Raw genomic sequence first — 26030 nt, forward strand, 5'->3', positions numbered from 1 at the left:
TGATGAGGATAAATAGTTTTGTTTTATATGAGAAACAGTTAGGCAAGGAGGAAGGGAGGCTATTAGGAATAGACTCTTTATCACGAAAAGCGCATTTAGTAACAGTAGACATACGCCATCCCCTTCCGGTTGCTGTAGGAGCCGAAAGAATAACAAGAAAGCAGCGAAAATGAATGTTATTTTAGCTGTTAAACAGTATATAAGTAAAATGATTGAAGGATGTGGAGGAGGAATGAAAGTTCTGTTAATGGACAAAGAAACAGTGGGTGCCTACCATTCCATTATCTAATAATTTATTGCTTATGGACAAATCGCGTAAATAAAAACAAGCAAAGTATTTTAATTTCGTATCACTTTTATTGATGAGGTTGCACATTGTTTCTTCGCTATAGAACTGTGATAGATTGGAGGCTGATGTGTTTATGATATCATATTCATGCTTGCGATGACGTTTATAAAAAATGATTTCTGTCAGTGTGTGTGCGCACATCTTTCAAAAACTCTTCCAACTAGCTGTTTCATTATGCTTATCTGGTAAAGAAAGAACCATATACAATGGACGGAATACTATATGCACAGAAAATCGGCATTACCGGGTTTTTTGTTTGTTTATTTTTTTTGTGTGTGTTTTTTTTTTGTTTGTTTTTTGGTTTTTTTGTTTTTGTTTTTGTTTTGTTTTTTTGCCTCTTGCTGTGTTTGTCCCTAACAATCTGTACTTTACATATACAATAGCTATAGTAATTAGCAGATGATTCACAGCAAATAAACAGTATCATCACATTGGAGCCTGGCATCTTATGGTGTGCAGAATAATAATTTTTAAAAATTAAGTTTTATTTTGAGGAGAGTCAGTCTTATTGGAAGCTTTGTAAATTTTAATGAAACTCTTTGGCTCTGGGAACAGTGGTTATTTTAAGATAATCTAAAATTTTTCTTTTTACGTAAAACAAAATAAGATAGTTTGTTCACTATGGTAACTAAACTTAAATCAAAAGCAGGCAGCCATTTTTGTAATACTTAATATTTACTGTGGCACACATTTATGTTAAGCAGCTGTATTTTATTGGCTGTTTTCATTATGATTAGTGCAATAACTGTTGCAGACAAGTATTGTCAGCATGGTGTATGCCCAGTCAGAAATTCTACAGAAGGAGGTTTACCTTTTTGAGCGAATTGATTCACCTGGGCGAGAGACCATGAAACACCTGAACTGCATTGCTTTCCTCCGTCCCACCAAGGAGAATGTGGAGCTCCTGGCTCAGGAACTGCGAATACCCAAATATGGGTTGTATTTTATTTGTAAGTTACTACTTAATACCATCTAACTTTTGCAGCATCCAAACATAATAAAGGAAATGCAGCCTTTTTAGTGAACTAGTTATTACGAAGCTGAAATTGAAGGAGTATTACAGAATACAGCATGAAACTTTTTTTATAAGAATCTGTGCCAGTTTAACTGCTTTACCCATGAAAATCTATTTGATAAACATTTTAATTATGGCACAATGCACGTTGGCATGTAGTCTATGTACAGGGCATTAAACATCCTAGAGTATCTTATACATGTAATGTGGATATGTGTGCAGACTTTAGCAATGTCATCAGCAAGCAGGATGTCAAAATATTGGCAGAAGCTGACGACCAGGAGGTGGTTCGAGAAGTGCAGGAATTTTATGGTGACTACGTAGCTGTGAACCCACATGTGTTTTCTCTGAACATTGTTGGATGTAGCCAGGTTTGTGTGACTGAATATGTGAAGAAACTTGTAGCTTTTTTTAATTGTTGCTTCCTTGTGGCATGTTGAAATCTTGATAACTGATTGCAAGGCGTTTATATATTACAATTCTTCTATAGTTTTAAGATTATAAAAGTGTGTTTATCATATAGGATTTTTGTGGTATATATTTAAAAAAAATTATCTTTTGACTGACTTGGACAACATTAAGGGAGTTATGTGAGAAGATAGTGAGTGAGGATGAGCAAAATCAGAAAAAACAGATAATTTCTTAAAGGAATCCTGATCATGTCATGAATTTTGTCTTTATTGCATTCTTGTTGACCTGTATTAGCTGAACTATAGGGTTTAGGGTCACTATCAGTTACCTTCTCCCCACTCTATCTGCAGAATCTGGCCTGGATTCCAACACATCTTTCACGCACAGTACAGGGTCTGACCTCTGTGCTTCTCTCATTGAAAAAGTGCCCTATGATCCGGTACCAAAATTCTTCTGAAATGGCTCGAAAGCTAGCAGAAAGTGTTCGGGTGAGTTCTCTGTTTTCAGTATTCTTGCACAGTACACAAAGTAATCGTTTGGTTTCTCTCTCTTTTTTGTTTTTTTGTGGTGAGATAAAAGTGTTTCAACCTTATAATGTACAGGGTAATGTCCATAGCTTTAAAATTGCATGTTACTTTGTGGATGTGTAAAGCAGAAAATTATATGAAACCATATCTTTCCCTGCCCTCCAACCTCAGGTGGTCCAGTGGTACAATGGTTATCACCAATATAGTGAAGATTGGTCGTCCTGGATTCAGATCTGGTCTTGGGCACCCCATTCTTTCTCTGCATCTGTTTACAGAATCAGGTGTATTGTCATGATATAAGTCTTAGTTGATGGGTCGGTATCAAGCACCCATTATTCCAACCCCTCACCCCTTCCCCACCACATCACCAATTATATTTTTGAATGTGAGTATGGGCAACATATGGTTTCTATCCATTCTAAGACCAAAAATTTCATAAATTTCTTTTAAGCATCAAAGGTCATAGGGAATTAAACTAGATAAGAGCTATATATATATACAACCAGCTACATTTCAAAGAAAGGTATTGACCTTTGACAAATAAATTAGTTTAGGTGGGGATTCTTGTACATATTTTTGAGCCCCCAGAAGTTTTCTTTTTCAACTTTCTCTGCATTGTTCTGCAATATCTTAACTTCCAAACTTTAATTTCGGCTGTGCAGCAAGTTATCAACAAAGAAGCTGCACTGTTTGAGTTTCGTAAGACTGATGTGGCACCTGTGCTTTTGATCCTGGACAGGCGAGATGATTGTGTAACACCACTGCTGAATCAGGTTAGTGTGGCCTTGTGGGCACTTAATTACTACTACTCCTCCATCATAGCCTACGTAAGAGTTATTGTTATATAGGTCATTGTTATATAGACGGATGTTGAATTTGACATATGACAGGCTTATCAGTGTTAGAGACAATGGGGTATACAACTCTCAGACACACTTTATCTCTTACATGTGCTCTTTCACTCTACAAATAACAAAACATTAGTATGTGGGCTTCCCATTTTGTTATTTTGTGGTTGTCCATAAACTAATACTCTGTATTAGCTTGTAATCTTTTTGTTGTTTCTTTTATTCTTCTTTTCTGCAATCTTTTCTTCGTTTCTTTTGTTTCCTCATTTTAACATCTGCAAAGCATGTAAAAGATTACCTTGACTGGGCAAGAAATCACAAAAATGTTCACAGATTGATTCCTGGTCTGTCTGTCAATAATACATCCAGCCTTGATGGTTTTTTTTTTAATATAACATCAGGAATGCTAAACTTTCATTTACTCACTCTAAAACTCCGGGGGAGCTCCCCTGGCGGATACTCTTGCGCACATAAATACAAATTTTCTTTCTTCATACACACTAGTATTTACTCCCAGACCGGCAACTAAAATCAACCATTACTTCGTTTGTGACAGTCAGTTCCTAACCAATCACTTCTGCATTCGTGACAATCAGTTCCTAACTTTTTATAGGTGAAGGAAATCAATATTTAAAATATGTATAGTGAGCATTTAATATTTTTATTAAATTTTTCTTTTTAACATTTGGTATTTCTATTAGCATTGATGGCTAAAGAAGTTTCTGTTGTTTCCAACCACATGGCCAGATGTTTCTCTTAAGGTTGGTTTATGTATGTTTGTGTGAGTCAAGAAACTTATCCACAAGAGAAGAATGAGATTGGCAAGTATGTTAAAACGTTCTTTGCAATAAAAAAGAATTGTATCCTTTACTTTCAACATTAAGAATGCTGTCTTTGATGTCAGTGGACATATCAAGCCATGGTGCATGAACTGCTGGGTATAAACAACAACCGGATTAACCTGGTCAATGTTCCTGGCATCTCGAAAGATCTTCAGGAAGTTGTACTGTCAGCAGAGCATGATGAATTCTATGCCAATGTAAGTTTCCAAAAGGAGAAAATGCTCAATAATCTCTTATTAAGAATTGCTCAAGATGGTAGATTTGATGTTAGTAAATTACTGTTACAGTAACACAGCTGTTGCCTCAGATTATTTCTGGCTGATCTCTCTTGTACCTTATTGGTGAAAACAATGTGCACAAGATGAACTTCCTTAGTAAAAAAAGGAAAAAAAAGGTCCACAGCTGGGTGATCAGGGTGGGGTTTTCCAGCCATGGATTTAAGCAGGGCTCAAACCAATGGTCCACATTCAAGCATTCAAATCATTAGGCAACCGTGTCTTTTAGAGACTCTTTAGTAACTTTTGGAAATGCCTCAGAGGAGCTGTGGATAAGAACTAAACCTAAGCATGCTGCTTGTTAATCTGTACAAACCTAGGTTACAAGCAGTAGGCCTGTATTTTTGCTAAAGTGTGTCTCTGCTTGGTCCTAGCATATTGTTAAAGCTTTAGTCTGTCATACTCCTACAGAACATGTACATGAACTTTGGGGAGATTGGATCAAACATTAAGGAACTGATGGAAGAATTTCAGAAGAAATCCAAGAGCCAGGCCAAAGTTGAATCCATAGCAGACATGAAGGTAAGATTTTAATTATTGAGGAAAGATTTTTTTTAAAAACCTTTATTATTTTATATTCTACTTTTGAAGGTAATATTTTATTTCATGAACAGAAGTATTTTGTTTCCATTACAAAGTTTTTTCCTGAATCTGAGATGTCATGCATAGAACTAGATTAAATCATGTACATTACAGTACAGGGTATTTATTAGCCTTATAATATATGAAGTTAATAATCAATTTAACAGTTTTGCTAGATCATGCTAGAATAATATATTTATTATAGTGTGTTGCTTTGGTGCACTAATAGATGAGCAATGTCCAACAGAGACCCAGGATTACAACAGCCAATTAAAAGAATTAAAGTCTTCAAGTTGTAGAGTTTACGTCATATTGTATTTGCTGGCACTAAATGGGTAGGTAATGTATGCATTCTGTGTATCCTTCACCATAATTAACTTTGATTTTTTTTTTAATAATGGAACAGGCCTTTGTAGAGAACTACCCTCAGTTCAAGAAGATGTCAGGAGCTGTGGCAAAACATGTCACTGTAGTTGGAGAACTGTCGCGCTTAGTTGGTGCTCACAATCTGCTGGAAGTATCCGAAACTGAGCAGGAGATTGCCTGCCAGGGAGATCACTCTGCTTTATTACAGGTGTGTGTGTGTGCATGTGCATATCTGCATGTACATATATGCTTCTTCCTGTTGCCACATAAATGTAAATGGACATGAAGATATGTATTTATAGAATTTGGCAAAGCTTTTTTTTTTAAGATTAAGAAATTTAAAATCTCATTATCTGCACATGTTCAAATGCATGCACGCGCGCACACACACACACTCTCTCTCACACACACACAACACATGCTATGATACATGTACACACTATGTCACAGCATATGTTCTATTTCTAACAAAACACAAAGATCTGAAACCTTCTTCCCTGCACAATGTAAATGTGTAGCCACTTCAACTGTCAGACATGGGAAGGTGAGAGTACATTGTTGACAAAATGCCTCTGGGTGGTGAGCTCTAGAAAGTGTCTATTAATTAGCAGGTGCTACTCATATATTCAACAACTAAGCACAAGAACAGTATTTCTTCTATAAACACTGAAACACATGCATGCATACACACATATGCACACCTACAGACCAGAGCAAAAATATTGCCAATTTACTCATGCAGACAGGCTCAGAGTTGAATAAAAATATTTTAAGGAAGTCATCGGGAGGTTTTTTTTTTTCTCTAGAGGATACGTGGTCTTCTTTCAAGTGAAAAAGTTCGTCAGGTGGATATATTGCGCCTGGTAATGTTGTATGCACTGCGCTATGAGAACCACAGCAACAATGATGTTTCAGGACTGCTAGAAGCTCTCAAGCGGCGAGGGCTGGCTGAGGAACATAGAGGAGTATGTATTAGTATGTAAGAGAGAGAGAGGAAAAAAATGGGAAAGATGGCTAATGAGAAGATTTTTCAGTAAAACCAGTTATATAAATTATGAAAGCATTCAGCCTTAACTAATTTAATCCTTAATTTTTAAAAATATTTTTTACGTTTTGAAGATGGTACAAGCAATGTTGGACTATGGTGGCCGCAAAGCCCGTGGTAGTGACTTGTTTGGAAACCAAGACCCAGTTGCAATTACAAAGCGTCTTCTTAAGGGACTAAAGGTGAAAAAGAACATTTCATTGTTACACTTATGACATCGTTTGAAAATAATTCATTAGTATTTTTTTGATGAATGTTGATTTTATTTGTTATCATTAAAATCTGTTTCATTTTGTTAATTCCTCAATGTCAGATTCATTTTTGCTTGTGGATACGTTTGTGTATTTGTGGAAGTGCAAATGATCATTTAGAAAAGTTTTACAAAGTTGTTGACAGCAATTTATGTTTCAGAGAATGAGGATGGCGATTGTAGGACTTTATGTTAAAAGATTAAAACAACAGTAATTTGAGAGTCTATATGCTGCCTTCGAAGAATGTATGAGCAAAAAAAACTAGAATATTTTCCCAGCATTTAAGTTTAAAAGAGTTTAAAGAGGCCTGACATTATGATGTATATCTACAAGCCCTGTTGTGCTTCCTTTACAGGGTGTAGAAAATGTGTATACCCAACATAAGCCATTGCTACAGTGTATACTCGATCAGCTCATAAAGGGTAAACTGAAGGAGGCATCTTATCCATACCTAGGCACCAGTCAGCTGAAGGACAGGTAAAACAGGGCATTGATTATTTGGAAATGAAGTTTATTAGTTAAAAGAAACTTTCACAGTTCTGTTTGTATATGCTACTTCTGAAAGCAATTTTAGATGGGTTGAATATATTTTACCCAAAGTCATTGCTGGCAATAAATTTTGCCTTATGTACCAGTATTGGTACCAAAAAGCATATAGGAGAAAAATGTTCTGCTCATTAAGACCATTCTGCAGTTGCAAATATTTTGTCGTAGATGATAGAACACACTTTGTATTTTGTGATAAATGCACCACCTGTCTTCTCAGTATGTCTGTATGTTGTATGTCACAGACCTCAGGATGTCATTGTCTTCATCATTGGAGGCTGTACATATGAAGAAGCCCTGGCTGTGTACCAGGTGAATCGGACTACACCAGGTGTGCGTGTGGTGCTTGGTGGAACCACAGTTCACAACTCTAAAACGTAAGTCTTCATTGGCTAGTGAAAAAAGCTAGTATTTACAGGAATACAGTACAACTTTTATTAGTTCACAAGGGCTGTGACCGGTGGTGCTCACATGTTAGCAATATACAGAAAGTACATACGTATACATGATGACTATAGTAAATAAGTTCTCTTTTTCACTTATTCTATATGTATATATACATACACATACACCCTACAACAGTAGATAGTTGGTGACCTTTGGTCACCTCAGGCTAACACAAGATCACGGCAGTTTTGCAGTGACGACTTGTTTTGCATATAGGCATCACATACCTGCTGCCAGACTGCAAGAGTTAGAATTCGCATGCCAACAGATGTTCAGGAATAGTGAGGATATAAAATAATCAGGGAACATGGTTTCAGTAGTGCTTGGGCTGAAGAACAGTAAAACCGTTTAAGCAGAGCTGCCTTCACCCAAGCACTGTGTTCACAAAGGTGGCTAAAGTATTTGGACAACAGCTTACAGTTTTATAAGCAAAAGTTTTGTGGAACAGTCCTATTTCATTTAACACACAATCACTAGTGGTCAAGTAGAAGCCAAAGAGCATAGCTCAGCCAATCAGGCTTTATTGAGATGTATGCACCCTTAGAGATTGGTTGTAAAGATTCCCGATATTATTAGTTATCACTGTCTTGGACTAAAAATAAAAACATTGGAGGAAATCAGACTTATTTCTACCTTCATTTACCATGGCCTCCCTATCCTTTTGCGCTGCTCAAAAAAGCTGCTGATAATGGCCTTCCCATCTGCAGGTTCCTGCAGGAAGTTGCTCAAGCCACACGAGGAGTGATATCTGGTCAGACCGGACGACGTGACGGCCGTTGAGTTTCTGCAGCCTCACAGCAGTTTTTATCTCCATGTACAGACTTGTTTTCCATATGCAAGTACTAGTTCACTTTCCAGGGCAGTGGTGCATAAATTTGTGATAATTTTTTTTTTAATGTATATCATTTGTAACGATCTGTGCATGTTGGATTTTTTTTATTTTTTTGTTTTTTTTTTGAGAAAAACTTTAGCAGCAAGAATTTTGGAATAGGAATCCAGCAGGATGTGAAATAAGGAGCAAGGCAGAAGGAAGTAGTGTATGTATGGCTGTGTCCAAAGGCGTAGGTATGATGTATAAAAACTGGGAAGCAAGTGTCCAGAAAGGTTTGGATGTGTGTGTGCTTGTGTGTGTGATTGATGATTGATAAGCGAGGAAACTGGCAAGTATTTAGGAAGCTTTTTTGTGTATCTGCTTATATGCCTTGGCTTCAGAATTCAGGGGAGCAGATTTTTTTCATTTTAAAAGAAAATAATGGCATAGATGTGTGACTTTGAGAACATAGATATGCATAACTGTGTGTTCTCATGTGTATTGTAATTTGGAGTACTGTAAAATGCACAGTATGCTTAAAATGGCTAGCCTGTGGAAATCTGAGATTTGTCTTTAAGTTTGTATTGAATTGTGCAAAGAATTCCATAAGGCTTTTATTTATTAATTTTTTTTGGATAGGGATGTGGGAACCCCATGTTCTACTGGTTTTAATTTTAAGTTAAAGAATATGGGTTTTTAGATGTTTAGCAGTCATGGACTGAATGTTCTTGACACAAAATCTTAAAGATTGTGCTCTAATGTAAAAAGGCTTTAGTGACTAACCTAGAACTTCCCAGCCAACTTTTAAGCACCAAGCATTTCTGCCTCTATCCCCAAATTCCTATGCTTTTCCTGTAACTCCTCAGAACAGGGCTGTGAAGACACCCACTCTCATACTTTCACATCTTTTGGTGAGGCGTAATTTTTTTTTTTTTTTTTTGTTCCCCCTTGAGTACATAGGTCTTTAAAGCTTCTGCTTCATGAGACCATTATTTTTATGCTTGTCATTAGTTTGTATTGTCATTTCATAACCTGAACATTTCATCAATTCTTTTAGAACAAGTATGCCTGCCGAAGAAAGTCAGGGGATGTGCATGCATATAGTTTAGATTTCAGCTTCCTTTCTAGTGGCAAACTTCCCTCTCTACTCCTGCACATAATATTTATTTATACAGTAGTTGATTGTCTTCTATTGATATTGTGCATGTGTGTGAATGATAAGGGGGAACAGAAGGTGGGGGGAGAATGTGAAGGATGGTAAAAGATTAACACACTTGCGTGGATGGTATATATGTTTACATAAGCCTAACAATGTAAGGATCACTTGTGCTTTCTGGTAACTGATGAGCTGTTACCTATAAAGTAACAAAAATACATGTATTGCTCATTTGAATGCCAAGGACACAATCCAAATTGATGCTTTTGTTCTTGGAAAAGATTTGCATTTTTTGCATAAAACTTAACTTTAGGGCTGTGAGATATTTTTATCCCTCTTTTGTGTATTTTTACATTTATCATGTGTATTGTTTAATAGTTTATGGCTTTTGTGATGTCCTTGGATGAAAGTTTGATTACACAAAAATGTCCTTACTAAACTAATTGGTTGTGGCAATGAACAAATTTGGTAAGGCAAAGAACAAATGTGATAAGCTACGACTGTTAACTTGGACACGAATGTACAGAAGCTTGATGTAATTGACTAGGAAACTGATAATAATTGGCGTCTTTGACTGGCAGACCCATTTTAAATGACATATATAGTATACAACAAAATGAATCACTAGAAGCAAGGTTCTCTGAATTGGTGTTCGCTAATGTAGTATTAATACCTTGGCCATTGCTCTCATGGGATTCATTTGTACACATGCACATCATTTACACAATTCACAAGCAGAAGATTACTTAGGCAAAAGTAACATTTCACAATTGTAGTATCTTGATTTATTTACCTTCAACAATACATCATTAGAAAACAGAATAAACCATGCTTTTGCCATGTTGGGGACTGTGGGAGGGAATCCAGAACATAACGAGAGATAACTAAAATCGTCAGTGACCAAGTCCTGACATTGTAGACAATCACTATATCTAGTTCTTTTGTATTTGTTCCTATCTTTGTGTGTTAACATTCCAAAGAAAAAACAACTTAATAAAAATAGAACATTCTTGAGACCACAAAATACATGCGTTCAAAAGTAAACGTGTGTGTTTGTGTGTGTGTGCACCAGCACACTTTTGTAAGGAAACAATGATGGGAGAAGGGTTGCATGTATGTGAACAAGCTGAAGAAGCACTTTGTATGAAACAGATATTGGTATGTATACAAAAAGGAAAGGTAAAACCCTATAAACACACATGTAAACATGGTGAAGTGCAATCATTATTAAACATCTTTCCACCGAGTCGAGCTGTTTGTCTGCTTGTTGTCTGGATGAGAATGCTGCAGTTTTCTTAGTGCTGTGCGTAAACCAGAACAATATGGCAAGCGTGATTCGGCTTTTAGCATTCTTAATTCTCAACATCTCACCATATCACAAATTCACCACCTCAACGTCTTTACTGAAGACAGGAATTTCATTTACTTCGTCCTTGGCTTCTTCTTCTGCCAGATTGACAGAAATACATAAAATAACTAAAGCACAGGAGAGAAAAACATTGTCTAGTAATGTCTTTTTTTTATCAATACAATGGCCATTGGAAATTCAAAATAGATTGTTTCTGCTTCACGGTACCAATTGCCCTCTTCTCATGAACATAAAAATTAACTAACTTCCTTGTTGATTACACTTAATGGAGGGTTTTTTTTTCTCGTGTAAAGGCCGGAATTTTGAAGTTGGCACACATTAACCCTGCTCTTTCATACCGTATATCGGTCAAAGCTAGGTCACTAGATTGCCAAGTGCTCCCCCAAAAAAGTACTCTTGGTTTAATATGTGTGTCGTTGGTCCTGCCTTCCTATACATTGGAAAATAAAAGTGAACATACTCTGTCACGCAATACCAATGAGAAATTCATTGATGTTTAGGCGTTTGGAGTTGAAAACGTTTGCCCGCGTGCTTGAAATTTTTTCAAACCAGTTTGAAAAAAAAACCGAATAGTGTAAATTTATTTTTAAAAAATTTTTTTTTTAGTATTTTTTTCTGCTTTTTCATTCGTCGTGTGATTTAAACTTTGCTACTTGCCTGTTAGTTTTGGTTTTTAATGGTGTGTTCGAAAAACATACTTTCGCATCAACCTCGCGGTAAACCCCAGATGTCCAAGTGGTCGAGTTAAGCTTTTTCCGATTAAAATTCTATCGGGTTAAAAAAGGATAATAGGAGTATTTCCTTAAAAGTTTTTAATACATAAAACTTTTTAGCCGGATGTTTAGCTGTGGAAAAAAGGAAACAACCCAGGGTTTTACCATCGCATATATAGAAACATGCGTAAAAAACAATTTTCTAAGGGTTTGGTCTGAAAACAACAACGGTTTGTTGTCGGTCGTCTGAAAGCATCCAAAAATTTAGATTGGATTTCAAGCCTGTTGCTAAGGGAAATACAAATATTGCACTCACTCGATCCTCTCTCCCCTACAATGTCAACCATTTATCAACAAAAATATTGAAATATTATACGTTTAGGTTGAACTCTTTTTTTCTTAGCTGCGAATTTAACCAATCGAGGTTTACATATTAATTACCAGTAATGATTATCGTGGTCTGTCTCAGACTTGCATTCGCAAACACATACAACCAAAACATTTCGCAGTCATTCGACAAGTCAAGTGATATTGAACTTAAAAAACGATTTCTGGTGACCAATGAACATTATAACCTAGCAGTTCATCAAGTGTAATATTCATTATTTCCACAAAAGCAGTGGCAAGCTTATCCACAAGGTTTTTCCCTTTGCCTTCCTACCGACAGACCAAGCCAGGCGTGGTTATGACCCGATAAATCACGGCAACAAATCCGTTAGAGCAATGGAATGTTGTTTTTTTTTTTAAAAAAAAAGCTTTAGAATACCATTAACTCAACCACTTGCATCCATTCAAGCAAGAAAGTTACTGTAGAAGAAATGAGGAAATATAATTAAGGTAAAAAGCCAAATCGGGTTAATAAAATATATACAGCTTTACAAGTCATACAAATTATATTTACAAACTCGCATGAAGTCGTGGTTGTGGGACTGTGGACGTGTATTCGCTGTGTTAACACTTTTGGAACTCGTACAATTCCAGCTTACCTGTCACTGACTGTCACTGACTGTCCTCTGGGTACCCGCACTAAGGGCTGCAGGTGTCGCGTACCCGGATGTCTGGGACGGAATGACCGTTTTGGCATGATCTGCGCATGCGCGTAAAAATAACGTTCATTACCGCTCTGTATATCACTTACACCATAAACCAAGGCGTGGGCGGCAATTTGCAGGTCGTCCATGCTTTGTCACTGCATACAGTTCGCCTAATGGCAGAACCGGCCTTGCTTATCACGGGATTGAATGAATGTGTCAACCAATGTTAGTGAAGCAGATAAAAACTGTCACTGATTAATCTGCTTCTTTAGTACTAATTATCAAGATAATGTGAACACGTGTACACTAGTGCATAATTTTTTCTTCAACTGGTCGATACAAAATGTATTCACATGAGGTAGGGAGGAGTCTTAACAAGAATGACAACCGTTTACTGAGAGTTTGAAAAAAAAATCTCAAATTGTTCTTGCATTTGATGTCTCCCACCACGATTTAATCAATGTTAATTAAAGCACGAAGAAAACAGAAACACCGCAAGAACATAATTATACACGCAAGCTGCTAAGACATTACCAAGCTCTCGTGGTGCTGTGCAGGCGTTTCTAATGGCAACCGGGATATAGATTTTTGCATTTCTTTGCACCCGAGCACTCGGCTGGTTATCTCTCAAGCGCCGCTCGTCAACAGGGCGAGTGTCGACGAGGAGCCATGCTACGCAGCTGTGATTGTTTGTTTGTTTTCACTTGTTGTGACCAACAGGTCTAGCTAGTCGTCAACAGTCATCACGCGGGTTGTGGACGTCGTCTGCAGCTCTGGATACTGCGGTGTCGCTGGTTGTATTTATCTGGTCTGTCTTCTCGCTACGACGAAACAGTCATGCGATTGTGTAAGTATTCAAAGACAGTTTGAGATTTTTCTTTCTTTTTTTCTTTTTCTTTGTTGTTTGTGTCGCTATCTTGGCGTTGTTCAACACCGAAGACTCACTATCTGCTGCCTTGCCTTCCCGAAGACATGAACCTTCTCTTCTTTGTCAACCTTTTGTTTTTGAGGTAAAACCTCTTGTAACTTTGTCCCCAGATGATAGCAATGGTGTTATTGTACGTCATTTGTTTATTTAAAGTTTTTGAGTTCATTACAACTGTAATGTCTATCGTCTATTTATTGCTCTGCCCTTACATTGTCCTGACCTCTAACCTACAGACAAGTCATAAAAGACATAGAAAACTCAAAGAGGAATCAGAGAACTAACAGTAAAGATGGAGCTTGCCACAAATCTGTCACTAACAGGTTGAGGCCACCGGCTTTCATTTATATTGTTTATGTTTTGTTGTTATGGTTCGATTTGGATAGAAGTGTTGCACCTTCATGTTTACATGTCTTGGGTGTCCAGCTTCCGTCCTGTCTTGGAGAAAGCACAGTGCGGGTGGGACAGTATGGTGTGGCTCGAATATGAAAATATGTACAATGCTTCTAGTACAAAGTACAGAATTAATGTAAATACGCAGATCAAGATTTATTCCCCCTAGGCAATAACATTATTTGATACTGCGCACTCAGAGACCGTTGTCATAACAATATTTCTCTTCAGCAACGATTGCCGTATTGAGCTGGCACTTCATGTTAGTGTTCGTAATATTATCTTCGGTCACTCCAGTATTCCCCTGTTCAATCAATTCTTCCCCATTCTGTTTTATGATCCCGAAATCCTTCACGCCAGTTTCGACGAGGGCGTTTAGTAGACTAGTGACCTCAGATTTATAATGGACGATTAGACCGTGAAAAAATGAACACAGAAAGCAGTTCTCTTGTAGCCCTCAATTTTAAATGACAAAAAACTTTAGTATCCACTTAAAAAGGACGTCCATGGTCAAGCCAGACTTGTTGACACCATGCATTTTCTTGGCTCTCATCGACTTCCTGATCTGTGGGGAGCAATTAATTCTAATACTGATATGTTCTGAAACCATATTTATTTATAAACAGATACAGACTATAGTATATAAATACATTCAGGCCTGTAGTCACTCCCCTTTTAGGCACGAACTTTCCACAAAGTATACCGTATATTGCTCTTGTTTTAGCTTAACAGTTATCTGGAAGATATTGTTCCGACCTCTTATGGAGAAGGCTGGAAGAGGAGAAAGGCTCTAGGGGTGGATTGCAGATAACCCTCTAAGATAAAGGTAGAACAGAAGGGCATTGATATTTAATGTTGTTGTTGTTGTTAGGCGTACAGCCACACTTTAACCTGTTGTGAGTCAGCTCAAACATTCAGACACTATTGCTACGCGCTCCACCAGTGACTTTTTCCCAGAACCTATGTTTTGAGGCATTTTATGGTAGGATGAAAGCAAAAAATACAACAAACAAACAACAACAACAACAACAACAACAACAACAACAACAACAAAACACACAAAATAAAAAAAGACAACAATATCTACAACAGACAGCTGTAAGGTAACAATTGTGTAATCAGGCCTGACGAGGACAGCGGCTGTACCTTCTGAGGAGACTCTGCAGCTTCAATGTCAGCTCAGGGGTGCTGGAGACTGTGTACAGGTCTCTTGCTGAGAGCATCCTCTCATTCAACATCGCTGCCTGGTATGGTCACCTACTAGTCAACGACAAGGCAAGGCTGGCCAGAGTCATCCACCAGGCCAATAAAATTATTGGTATATCACAGCTGCCACTTTCTGACTTGTACCTTCGTGCAGTCAGAAGGATGGCACATAACATCATTTCTGACCCAACGCACCCTCTCCATCCCAACTTCCAGCTGTTGCCCTCAGGCAGGCACTATAAAGTGCCACGTGTACGGAAAGCTGCCTACCAGAGGTCCTTCGTGCCAGCAGCCATCACCATCCTAAACAAAGCCACAAGGACTCAGGAGGAATTAAACACAGTCTGAAGAGAAGAGGGTGCTGACATCCATTATCAGCCATCACCTTGTTGAATGAGTCCTCCCTTTCGCACAAACAAGACGAGCTCTCAATCTAAATAATTAATGAAATGCAGGGATTTCTGTCACAGGCCAATAGCTGACATAGATGACAATTTGTAATGTTGTTTGCCTGCAGGTGATGAAAAGATAATAGTGATTATGTGTGCGTTAAATGTCTGTATGAGTATGTATGCCTGCCCGTGTGAGCAAAAGAAAAATTTCTGTCTTGGGGTCTCCTCGACAGACAATAAAGTCTGATTTAATTTGATTTAATAAACTGCTTGTTATTATTGCCGGGTTTAAAGTTAAGACATGGATTCAATAATTTGCTTAATTAGAACTTAGAAGTGTTTTCTGAACGTCAATTTTTTTGTCACAACTTGTTTAACACAGCTGGCAATAAGTCATATAGATGACCTCGGGGCTGAAGCCCTGGGCCCCTTCGAGAACGGGGCCTGGGGCGACCGCCCCACTTGCCAACCCCTAACGCCGCCTCTGAGGACCAATGACACACTGTTATCGCAGCCGACAAAAATAATAGAAGGAATTATTACAAAAACATAAAATTGTTGTGACGCAGCGATGCTCATAAATATTTCATGATAGTGTCAAAGTAAGACAGCGCTCATTTATTCATTGTCTAGTCTCTTCATTTCCAGCAAAACCTGAGCACCACAGACATGTGAATGGTCTTCAAAACTAAACAAATAAACTGAATTAATACAGCATCAATGTCCTGTTTGCAACATTAACATTCAAACATTTTGAAATTTTGAATACTACATTAGGTTAATGTTAAAATTTTAAAAGAATATTTATTGCGAAGTCTTTAAGCTGCATTAAAAATTTGGTTTTATGTTAACTAAATATCTATGAAGTGCTATACAAAACTTTTGAAAAGGTTCTAGAAACACCAGGAAATTGTTAGAAAGTAATTTCCATGCAAACATTATTAAAACCTTGCCACACCGCGGCGTTTAGTTAACATTCACTACAAAATTTAATATAACAGCATAAACACCTTTCTTAACTGTTTCAATGTTGCTGGCGGTCAAGTGTGGAAAGATGGGAGATCAATCGCATCTACCCCGTTACACGTGCATAGTGCTGCTGAAACTGATAAAAATAAACACTGATTGCCTGATTAAATAAAAAGTCGTGGTAAAGAAAGGTGGTGCTTCGTTTCTCAGGTGGGTCGCGAGCACCGGGGATCGATTTCAGCGCCATTCCGCCCCAAAGCTTACCTCACGTGAAGCTGAGTGCATTGATCAGGATGCACACCAGCAGCATCCACCCAGGTGTGTCACAACCGACGGCTGTGAAAGCCAGGATGGTTTGCACACACGGGAATTGTTGTTATTGTCAGTACATTGCTGCCAACATGCGTTTTGCAGGGCTTTATTTTGTGCGGATTCCGCTGGTCGTCTGCGTGGCCGTGGTGGTGCTGCTGACCGTCATGGTGGTCTACCATCCGGAGATGCATCGCATTTTGAATTGGTCCCCACGGGTTCCAGATGAGGACCACTCGCTAGCGGGAAAGCGACAGCTTGAAGCAACCGTTGGAGGTAAGTTTGAATGCCTGTCTAGGAAAGACAATAGTTTAAAGAGATTTTTATAACAACAACCAACTTTATTAGTCCCAATGGGCAATTTAAATGGGAGGTGTGCTCTGTTTCCAATATATTTTAGCAATGGAATCCTGGAAGGGCAAAGAGGTTCCTCGACTGGTCTATTTTTCTTTTTCTCACCCTGTGTGTGTGTGTTGTTGTGCGTTCCAGAATGCATGTTTGTGAGTGTTCGTGAATTGACTTTGTACTCAGCTAAAACAACATTATATTAGATGTTTTCCTGTGTAGTTTTTAACCCTCCTCTTTTCTCTGAAGAGCCCCTCTGTGGAGATAATTTTGAGAGATGTACCGAGGATAACTGCAAGCAAGACTACACGGAGAGAGAAATTGCGGTCCTGGCACAAGTGTTGGAAATGAGGCTCAGAGGTAAGACAGCAGTGACTGTGCAGAATTTGTTAAAATACTTTTCCCTTATTTTTCTGTCTTATCTTTTACAATACATTTTGGGATTATTTTTTAAAATTTCGATGTCAAGGTTCTGTCTTTCAAACAGCGGCACTTGATATTTCAGGGAAGACACCTGGGAAAAGGAAAGTATGGGTTATGTCCTCCTCATATCTTGTCTTACATTGGGTAGATCACTAACAACATGTCACGGACGTGTGTGCAATTGAAATGAATTTTTCTCCCCTTGCAATTGTGGTGAGGATGATGAGTGACGGCTGGTGGTACAACGGGTTATTTATTTATTTTCTGTAGGGGGGTGGAGGGTCGAGCGATTGTCATCGCAGGTGGTCAAAGTGTACTTTCAATTTTCCACAATAGAAGATGGTGCCATTAACTTCTTTTCTTGAGAACTCTCGCAATTTTCGTCTTTTTTGTTCTTGCCCTCCGGAGCAAAACTTATCAGCAGATATTCTAATTCTTTGAAAGTTGTCCCACTATAGTCCTCTAAAAAAGCTCGTCTTTTTTTGGTCTTTCTCAGCTCTGTCGTGAGTTCTTTGAAGGTCTGGTGGACTTCAAACTCTTTGGACAAGATGCCAGTGACTGTCATCTTTTCCTCTATTTCACCCCACATCTGATGGCTCATGCCCACATACACCTTTTCAGTTTTTCTGTCATCATCATATATTTGTTCGAGTTCTCTTATTAGTTTTGTCAATCATTCCACCGCTTTGATAGTCTCAGCATTGGCTGATATCTCCATTTCCAGAGATTTCTCATGATTTCTAACATTCAGGTGGACGAGTTCTGAGTTGAATTTAGTTTCCAGATGAGCCGGTTTTTCTGCCTCGATGTTTTCCTCCAGAGATTTCTATCTTGTAGTATTCTCAAAATCTTTCTTCAGTTTTTCCTCACGTTCCTTGAAGAATCTGATTTTTGCTAAGGTTCTCTGTAGGCCATCAGACTGATTCTTATGACCAAATTCAAATTCACGAACCTTTTCTTTAAATTCACCAATGGTCACCCAGTGTTGTTGACACTTTATAGCCAGTTGATCTCTTTCATTTCGGTAAACATCTGTCTCAGCCTTAAGCCGAGCAATTTCTTCCTCTCGGTCACTGATCTCTGTCTGCAGTTTGCATTCACGATTCTCAATACTTTCTTTAGAGTTCTGCAAATTTTATTGTAAGGTCCTAATCTCATAATTTAGTTTACTGAGGTCGTGCTTATATTCATCATGAACCTTCTGAAGAGAGGATTCTTTCTGCATCGATGTCTGTTTTGTTTGTGACTCGCGTTGAGCCTTGGTCATCTCAGACTCTACATCATGACGAGGGGCTTCCTTTCTATCCTTTCCTTGATATTGATGTACTTATCGCATTTCTTGTCCTTTTGAGGCTGAACACATAATGGCGACAGCATCTGGCTAGATCTGTGACAGAAGTATAAGGGGATTAAGGAAATCAGAGAGGGATGAGAAAACTATGAAAGAGGATGAGCAAACGTGAATTCGAAATGACTGTGTGGCTTATGTAACTGCTGTGTGCTATCATTTTACAATCTACTGTACCTGGAGCAACTACATGGTTATATGTCTGGTCTGCGGAGACCAAGGCTTAGCCTCTTGCGAAGTTCTCCGCTGTTAGTCTCGGCGAGCCTAAACAATGAATGCGACTAAACCGGAAACTGTGTATACAACCAGCCTCATTCTAGTAGATAAGCTGAAACGTGGCTAAACCGGAAGCGTTGTATACACCGACCTCGTTTTAGTAGTTAACTGGAAAAAAATCTTCTACAAGCAGTCCAGTATAGAAAAAATATCAAACAGTGTTACATAAGCATCTGTTTTGCCTTGCAGACTAATAATTGCAGGTTAGGTATCATCCATGTGTGTATGTGAGAGAGAAAACGAAATGGAAAAACAAAATAAATGTTGATAGGGGTGACTGTAGCAGCAATGTCTCTTCTTCCCCCCAAATGTCTGTCTATATTTTTTCTTTCTTTCTGTGTTTATTTTCAGATGCCACGGTCAAACGTGAAATAATACCAAACATTACATGCGAAGTTGAAACAAATGTTCGTGAGTACAGATACGCAGTGTTGTCCATAGGAATGGGAATCCCATGGGAATCCCATGGGAAACGTCCCATGGGACGGGATGGGATGGGACAGCACACATTTGTATTTCCCATGGTAGTCGATACTTGATATTGCAAAATAAATTTACTGTTATTTCATTCATCAAAGATTTAAATCTTTCCTCTGAATCATCTATTGTATGTGAAGTAGCAGGAATTATAGAACAAAAGCAGAAAAGTGGTTTTCAGTGTTGTCCATAGGATTGTTAATACCATGGGAATCCCATGGGAAACATCCCTTGGGATGGGACGGGATGGGACAGGCATAAATTGCCATGGGACGGGATGGGACGGGATAGAAAAATATGTCCCATGGACAACCCTGCAGATACGATTCTAAACCCTGGTCTCCAATGCTAGTTTAAAGCCTTAACAAAAAAGATGGCCTACATCTCTACAAAAACGAAGACTGATTAACTATGTTTTGTACACCTGATGTTTGTTTGCTCACTGGGCAGGAAATCCGTGCGTGCATACGAACTGCTCCGATTCTATCCCCGAATCTGCGGAGGACCGAGTTCGACAGCTTCTGCTGCCACAGCTACGACTCAGCCTCCACACGCAGGACGTGCTGCGCTCCATGGCCGAGGACGTCCTGGAGACCAAGTACATCTTCGTGACAGCGGCTTCATCCGACCACTATGGCGAGTCCCAGGCCCTGATATACAACCTCAGGCACTTCGTCTTCAACAAGCTCAACCCCACAGACCACGCTTTCTACTACTTCGACATTGGTTTGTCACCATCAGAGAGAAGTAAGGTCAGCCCTCATTTGTTATGCAACAGTTGAAAGGAATAGAAATACGTAACTAAAACAGTATTAAATATGAACATAATAACTATTGCATCGCATTAAATATGCACAGAATAAAATTAAAATACAAAGAACGGTAATGTAGAATAGTAATACACTCAAAATAACACAAACAGTAGTGTTAAAGCCACGTAAAATAATATTAAACCACACTCTTAATAGTCATATATAATGGTATACGCACAGAATGGTAATAAAGTGTAGTAATACTGTACACACAAAATAGAAATGTGTATGTAATCGTATTAAATACACAGAGTAATATTAAATATATACAGAATAATGTAACCACATATACTTTAGTTACAGAACCGTATTAAATACACCAAAAAACCTATTCACCATCTAAAAACGAAAACTAAGAGGATATTGAAAATTACTTAGTGGAATGAAGTCTGTAAGTGATGTTGATGCGCTGTTTTATCCTTTTGTTGCTCAGGTTGAGAAAAATTGCAACTGTACTGTAAAGAGCTTTCCATTTAGTTCATTTCCACCGCACATCAAAACTTTAAAATGTTATGGTTGGAAGCCCATAATCATCAAGGTATGAATTTCGTTTCGACAGCTTTATCTTCTATGTCATTATCCTCCCTCCCTTCTTCCTCACCTTGCGCTTGTCTTTCTGTTATCTTTTACTCTTCCTTCACAGTCCTTATACCTATAGTCTCTAATCTCCTTCAGCTCTCCTTCCTTCTTTCTTACACTCTTTCCCTTCACTTTTAACCTTTCATTCCCTTCACCCAAACAGTCCTTAAACTCCTCCCTACACCCCCGACCCTTTTTGTTTAAATTACTCCTTTCTGTTTCTATCTCTATCTCTAACCCCTGCTAACACTTTTTCTTCCTCACATTCTCTCTCGTCAGCGACTACTTCTGACTTCTGAATCCATCTGATGGTGTTCATCAAAAGTCTAATTCCCCCCCCCCTTTTTTTTTTTTTAATGAAACATAGAGAAATAACTATCTTATTCACATCATCTACATGGTTATTATTTGATTCTAATGTGTCGTGTTTTAATTGCTTCTGTATTGGATGACTCTGTTTATTATTATGATAATGATGATTATTACTATTAGTAGTAGTAATAGTCATAGGGGTAGATGTAGCAGCATAAAAATATAACAATACTTTCTGAAAATCTGTCTTGTATAAAGTGGGGCAGGGGACAGAATCAAATAGTCGAGAGAAAGTGAGTGATCTCCCTTTGATCGCCCCGTGGCCCCGTTTCACTTCGTGTTGCATATGACTTCGCTATTATATCAACCCTCACCCTGCGTCAGACTCACACCAAATACATTCACCACCTACTTTCTGAGTTGCAAGACAGGTGACTGCAAACTCTCGTGGATGTAACTGCTTCCATGCCACCTTGACCTGTCCTTCACCTTGCAGGCCATGGTGGTCAAGGCCGAGGTGCTGGTGTACATGGACACGTCGGTGCGATTCCGGAATATGGACTTCGAGCTCTTCTTCGACAGGGTGCGGCGCCGTGGGGGTCAGTTCCTGCACAACATGGATTCCATCCCCAACCATACCTTGCGCACCATGTTCCACTTCTACGGGGAGGAGGAGTGTACATTCACCCAGTTCCCAGAAATCCTGGCGGGCTTCAGCGCTGTACACAATGAGCCGTTTATGAATCAGGTGAATCTTTCTTGTCCGAGGCGTCTTGAAGTTTTTTTTCCTTTGCCCTGATCCCTGCTCCTGGTCCCTCACCCTCACCCCAGCTTGTAAACTGAGATACAAAGTCAATGAAAAGGGTATTATTATTATTTTTTTTTATTCTTAGTGAGGGTGACAGTTTACACAAACAGTGCGGGTTCTTTATAACTGATCTGCCTCACCCTGAAGAGAGAAGCTAATTTGTTAAACAAAAGGACTACTGTAACAACATGCATGAAACACTAAGAAAGTGAACATCTACAAAGCAATAATTATACTTTTCGTACATATTTATAAACGTTGTAAGTTGATTGTGGGTCCTCATACTCCTTTAGTGGTGGGATGAGAGGGAAAGAGAGAAGGGGGATAGAGGGGATAAAATGAGATCAAGAGAAAGAGAGAGGATAATCGAGTGAGATGGTTTATATAGTGTGCAAGAAGGGAGTAGGAGAGAGAGAGAGAAGAGAAGAGCCAGAAAGAGTGATCTTTCTATAGGTGCTGACACAGATTTTCTAGTTTCTCAGTCGAACTGGTGTATGGTTTTCTTCAACAGGTCGTCTTGGAGCCGTGGGTGGCCTGTGCGCTTGACAGACTGTGCATGTGCCCCGTGGAACCAGTCAAAGTGTTGTACTGTCCGCACGAAAAACGCAAGTGGGGTCAATGTCACAGGTTCGACCTGTCCAGTCTCACTCTGCAGATGGCCAAGCTTCTCGGCGAGAAGTTCGCCTACGTGGTCATAAATTCCACGACTGAACCACTGATAGAACGGGGTTCGAGCATGAAATTATTCGATGACTAAGGGGAAGGGGGTTTTGCTGTTTTAGAGTTGTTTTTTCATTGGGGGTGGAGTAGATAACTTGACTATTTTTCGTCACGTGACTTTAAGGCGCGTGCCAAATGTTTGCTTTTTTCATAAAAATCCTTTGTCTTTTTTGTACGAACCCAGATCGAGCTGGGACTATCCGTGTGCACGTGGGAGCTCTGTCAGAAATAGATTGAGCGAATGAGTGAACAGGGACTAGGGGTGAGTGAGAGTGAACGTGTAGGAGGGCATTTGGAAAGTCAGTAGGTCACGGGTGTGAGAGGTGGTACTCGAGGGAAGTCGGGTATGGAGTGGATCTGAGATGCGCGCGTTACTCTCTTACCAAAGAGCTTCTTTACAGCTTCATCGACCAGACATATCATCAACATCATGGTTATACATCACCATTGGAACTTGAGCTTTAGTCCCTTGACAGTCAGAAGAAGACCTCTGGGAAAATGTAGTCAGGAATGTCTGCAGGCGGCACGTCATCGCACCATCTAGTGTTCAAACTGCTACCATAACCATTTCTTCAATCACTACGAAGACAACACTCCTGGCTGATAATATCCACCTGATTGTACAACGCATGTCCAGGGGGCATCTGATGCATCGAAAGATGGACGGACAAACAGACAGACGCACGAACGATCCGACAGAAAGATCGACATCGACTACTCAACAAATGAGCTTACAGGACTAGAAGGACGCATATTTTTTTAAAATGATTGGTTAAGGTGTAGTGTACTTTTTTTTCCTAAATGTGGGTATATACAATTCTTACTTTTCTCGAGACGCACATCTGCAGACTTCACCATGAGCAGATAAAGGTCAACAACACCGAGGTCAGGTTTGTGCATGGATACTTTTATGTTTCGAAAGCCTTGGCCAATGGGAAACTGAAAACACATCAGGCATGTCACGACCGCGATTTTGACCTCTTTCTGTGAAAGGAAATGTTTGTATGTATATATACATACCTCTATATTTACCCAGCATTGACGCAATGGTATATTGCAATGAATTTTACACAATCATGAAAAAAATTAGCCCCCCCCCCTCCACTAGTCTTTGAGAAAAGTAAATCTTCACACGTTCGCAAATATTCTTGAGCAATAGACTCCTTAACAAAAATGAGTAAAAAAAAATCCTTGTCTTGATTAGCTATGAAGGGAGCAAGATGACGAACCTCCAGCTTCTTTTCATAAAATGATGTCCAAACCCCCAGTTGTTGATTTATTCCGGGATGTTGTATCAAGGATGCCTCAGAATTAAGGAATGTATATCAATGTCTGCGGATGTGAACACCCTTTATTGACTGTCCACTCTGTGTATATAGGCGCGCGCGCACACACACACACGCACACAGGCTTTTGATATACGTTTACACGCACACGTATATAGGTATATGACGTGTGTAACGGGACTGGTGGCACAAATAATTTATTTCAATTTCAAAAACCAAGCAATATGATTTCTCCTTCAAAGTAACCCCCCCTCGAGTTTAATGCACTTTTCCATCCTTCTCTGCAATAATATGCTTCTCTGCACTGCTGCAAGGATTCTTCTGGAATGTCCCTCAGCTCCGTCCTTTCAAACGGGTCCCCTTGCTCTCCGAGCAACCTCCCTATTTACCTGATCCTGCTTCTCGTAAAATTTTAACATGATCACTGCCACTGTGAATGCCATTTAATTTCAGACTTGCAGCATTTGCAACCTCTTGCCGGAGATTCAGCTCAAGCTGAAATCTGTTGAGGATCGAAGGTTCATTTGAAAGATGACATCATTAAATTTGAATATTGCTCTTGCTCGGTTGTTGAATTCTGTCAGTTGGACAGAGGGAGGACGGTTGTGGTGGGCGACTGGTGGGGCCGGAGTTATGATGCAAGGGTAAGTCGTTGCCCTGGAACAATATGGGGAACGAGAGGACAAGAGTTTTGTTTCCAAAGTTATAAAGCGATTTGTTGTTTTAACTCCAAAGCTGTACTTATAAAGTGGTTCAAAGGTTTCCTAAGAAAAAAACAAAACAAAAACATGAAGTAGTGTCGACGTGGTCTGGACATCGCTTTGTAACTATTTCCCCATTTTACCTCGGGGAAACAGCTTACTTTTACTTCATACCTACAGCCCCTGGAAGTGATAATACGTGTGCATACCTCCATAGACTGAAGGATTGATTAAAATATTGTATTTTCGATTAATGTTCTTTCAAGTGTTTTTAAAACTTCATCCTCTGCGTAACAGATGGCGGGTGTCATACACAATCAATGTGTAACGATTCTGTGAAAATGGAAGGACACCCGTCAGTTGTTAACCTGGTGTTCAATGCATGATGGAAGAAAAAAAATGGTAATAAGAATGCTAAGACATAATTTGGAGACATATTGCAATTGTCCGAAACTATAATTAAAATTATATTTTACCTTTGTCTTGCTGTTGAAATTGAGTGAAACTGGTGAGTACAGTTTTCATAATTTTAGGGAAATGTTCTGTTGATGTTCTCTATCTTATTAAATGACTGGTTATTATTTCAATTTTAATTATTATCTCTTCATGTATATCTTGTATTAATTGATATCTATGGTAACCAGATAAGAAATTTGGCACTTAACAAAAAAAGACATGACCAGCAATACATAAAGATACGGCCATTTTCGATACATATGTAAACAAATACATTGTATGTATGATTCTTTATAGGCAGATAGAAGGTTTTTTCATGCCTGTCTTTCAGGCAATTGTTTTTAAAGGGGAACATGTATGCAAAACTGTTATAAAATGTTGTTGTACACTTCAAGATCACCATTGAGAGGACTACTACGTGCTCAAACTTCAATTTTCCCTAAAAATATTTTCAGTCCGAGTCGGGGAAAACTTTGAGCCTTCATTTGTTGAGCTTAATCCCAGGGTTGACATCTGCAAATTAGTTGCTGAAAACTCACCATGATACACTGGAGCTACAGTATGTAGCATGCAGTGTCTCTCACAAAGAACTTTCCTAGTGTTGTGGTGGGTTACCAAATAATGTCCTCTCATATCTTTGTCAGTAGATGCTTTGGTTTCCAGCTTGGATAAATTGGTTGTGCCAGTGACGAGAGCAGATTGGATG

At 38.9% G+C, this 26030-nt stretch overlaps 2 protein-coding genes across 3 annotated transcripts; both read left to right on the forward strand.

Moving 5' to 3' along the window:
* Positions 1-90: 90 nt before the first annotated feature.
* On the forward strand, positions 91-10717 carry LOC112554063 (vacuolar protein sorting-associated protein 45-like). The gene is made up of 13 exons (XM_025221648.1): positions 91-262; positions 1104-1299; positions 1587-1735; positions 2126-2263; positions 2965-3075; positions 4055-4189; positions 4679-4789; positions 5256-5423; positions 6022-6180; positions 6335-6442; positions 6867-6988; positions 7303-7434; positions 8212-10717. The coding sequence occupies exons 1-13, from the start codon at positions 170-172 to the stop codon at positions 8282-8284; spliced, it is 1695 nt and encodes a 564-aa protein (XP_025077433.1). The 5' UTR covers positions 91-169; the 3' UTR covers positions 8285-10717.
* Positions 10718-13156: 2439 nt separating this feature from the next.
* LOC112554065 lies at positions 13157-25348 on the forward strand. 2 transcript variants are annotated; one of them, XM_025221650.1, is made up of 8 exons: positions 13157-13434; positions 16887-17057; positions 17376-17486; positions 19525-19584; positions 20101-20402; positions 20896-21000; positions 21850-22101; positions 22673-25348. In XM_025221650.1, exons 1-8 carry the CDS (start codon positions 13425-13427, stop codon positions 22916-22918), a joined length of 1257 nt encoding a protein of 418 aa, XP_025077435.1. In that variant the 5' UTR covers positions 13157-13424; the 3' UTR covers positions 22919-25348. The 2 variants fall into 2 exon arrangements, with proteins under 2 accessions (XP_025077435.1, XP_025077434.1); XM_025221649.1 differs by lacking the exon at positions 13157-13434 and having other exon boundaries at positions 15803-17057.
* Positions 25349-26030: the final 682 nt, after the last annotated feature.

The sequence above is a fragment of the Pomacea canaliculata genome, linkage group LG13 (genome assembly GCF_003073045.1).
Source record: "Pomacea canaliculata isolate SZHN2017 linkage group LG13, ASM307304v1, whole genome shotgun sequence".
In the NCBI taxonomy this organism is placed as follows: Eukaryota; Metazoa; Mollusca; class Gastropoda; order Architaenioglossa; family Ampullariidae; genus Pomacea; species Pomacea canaliculata.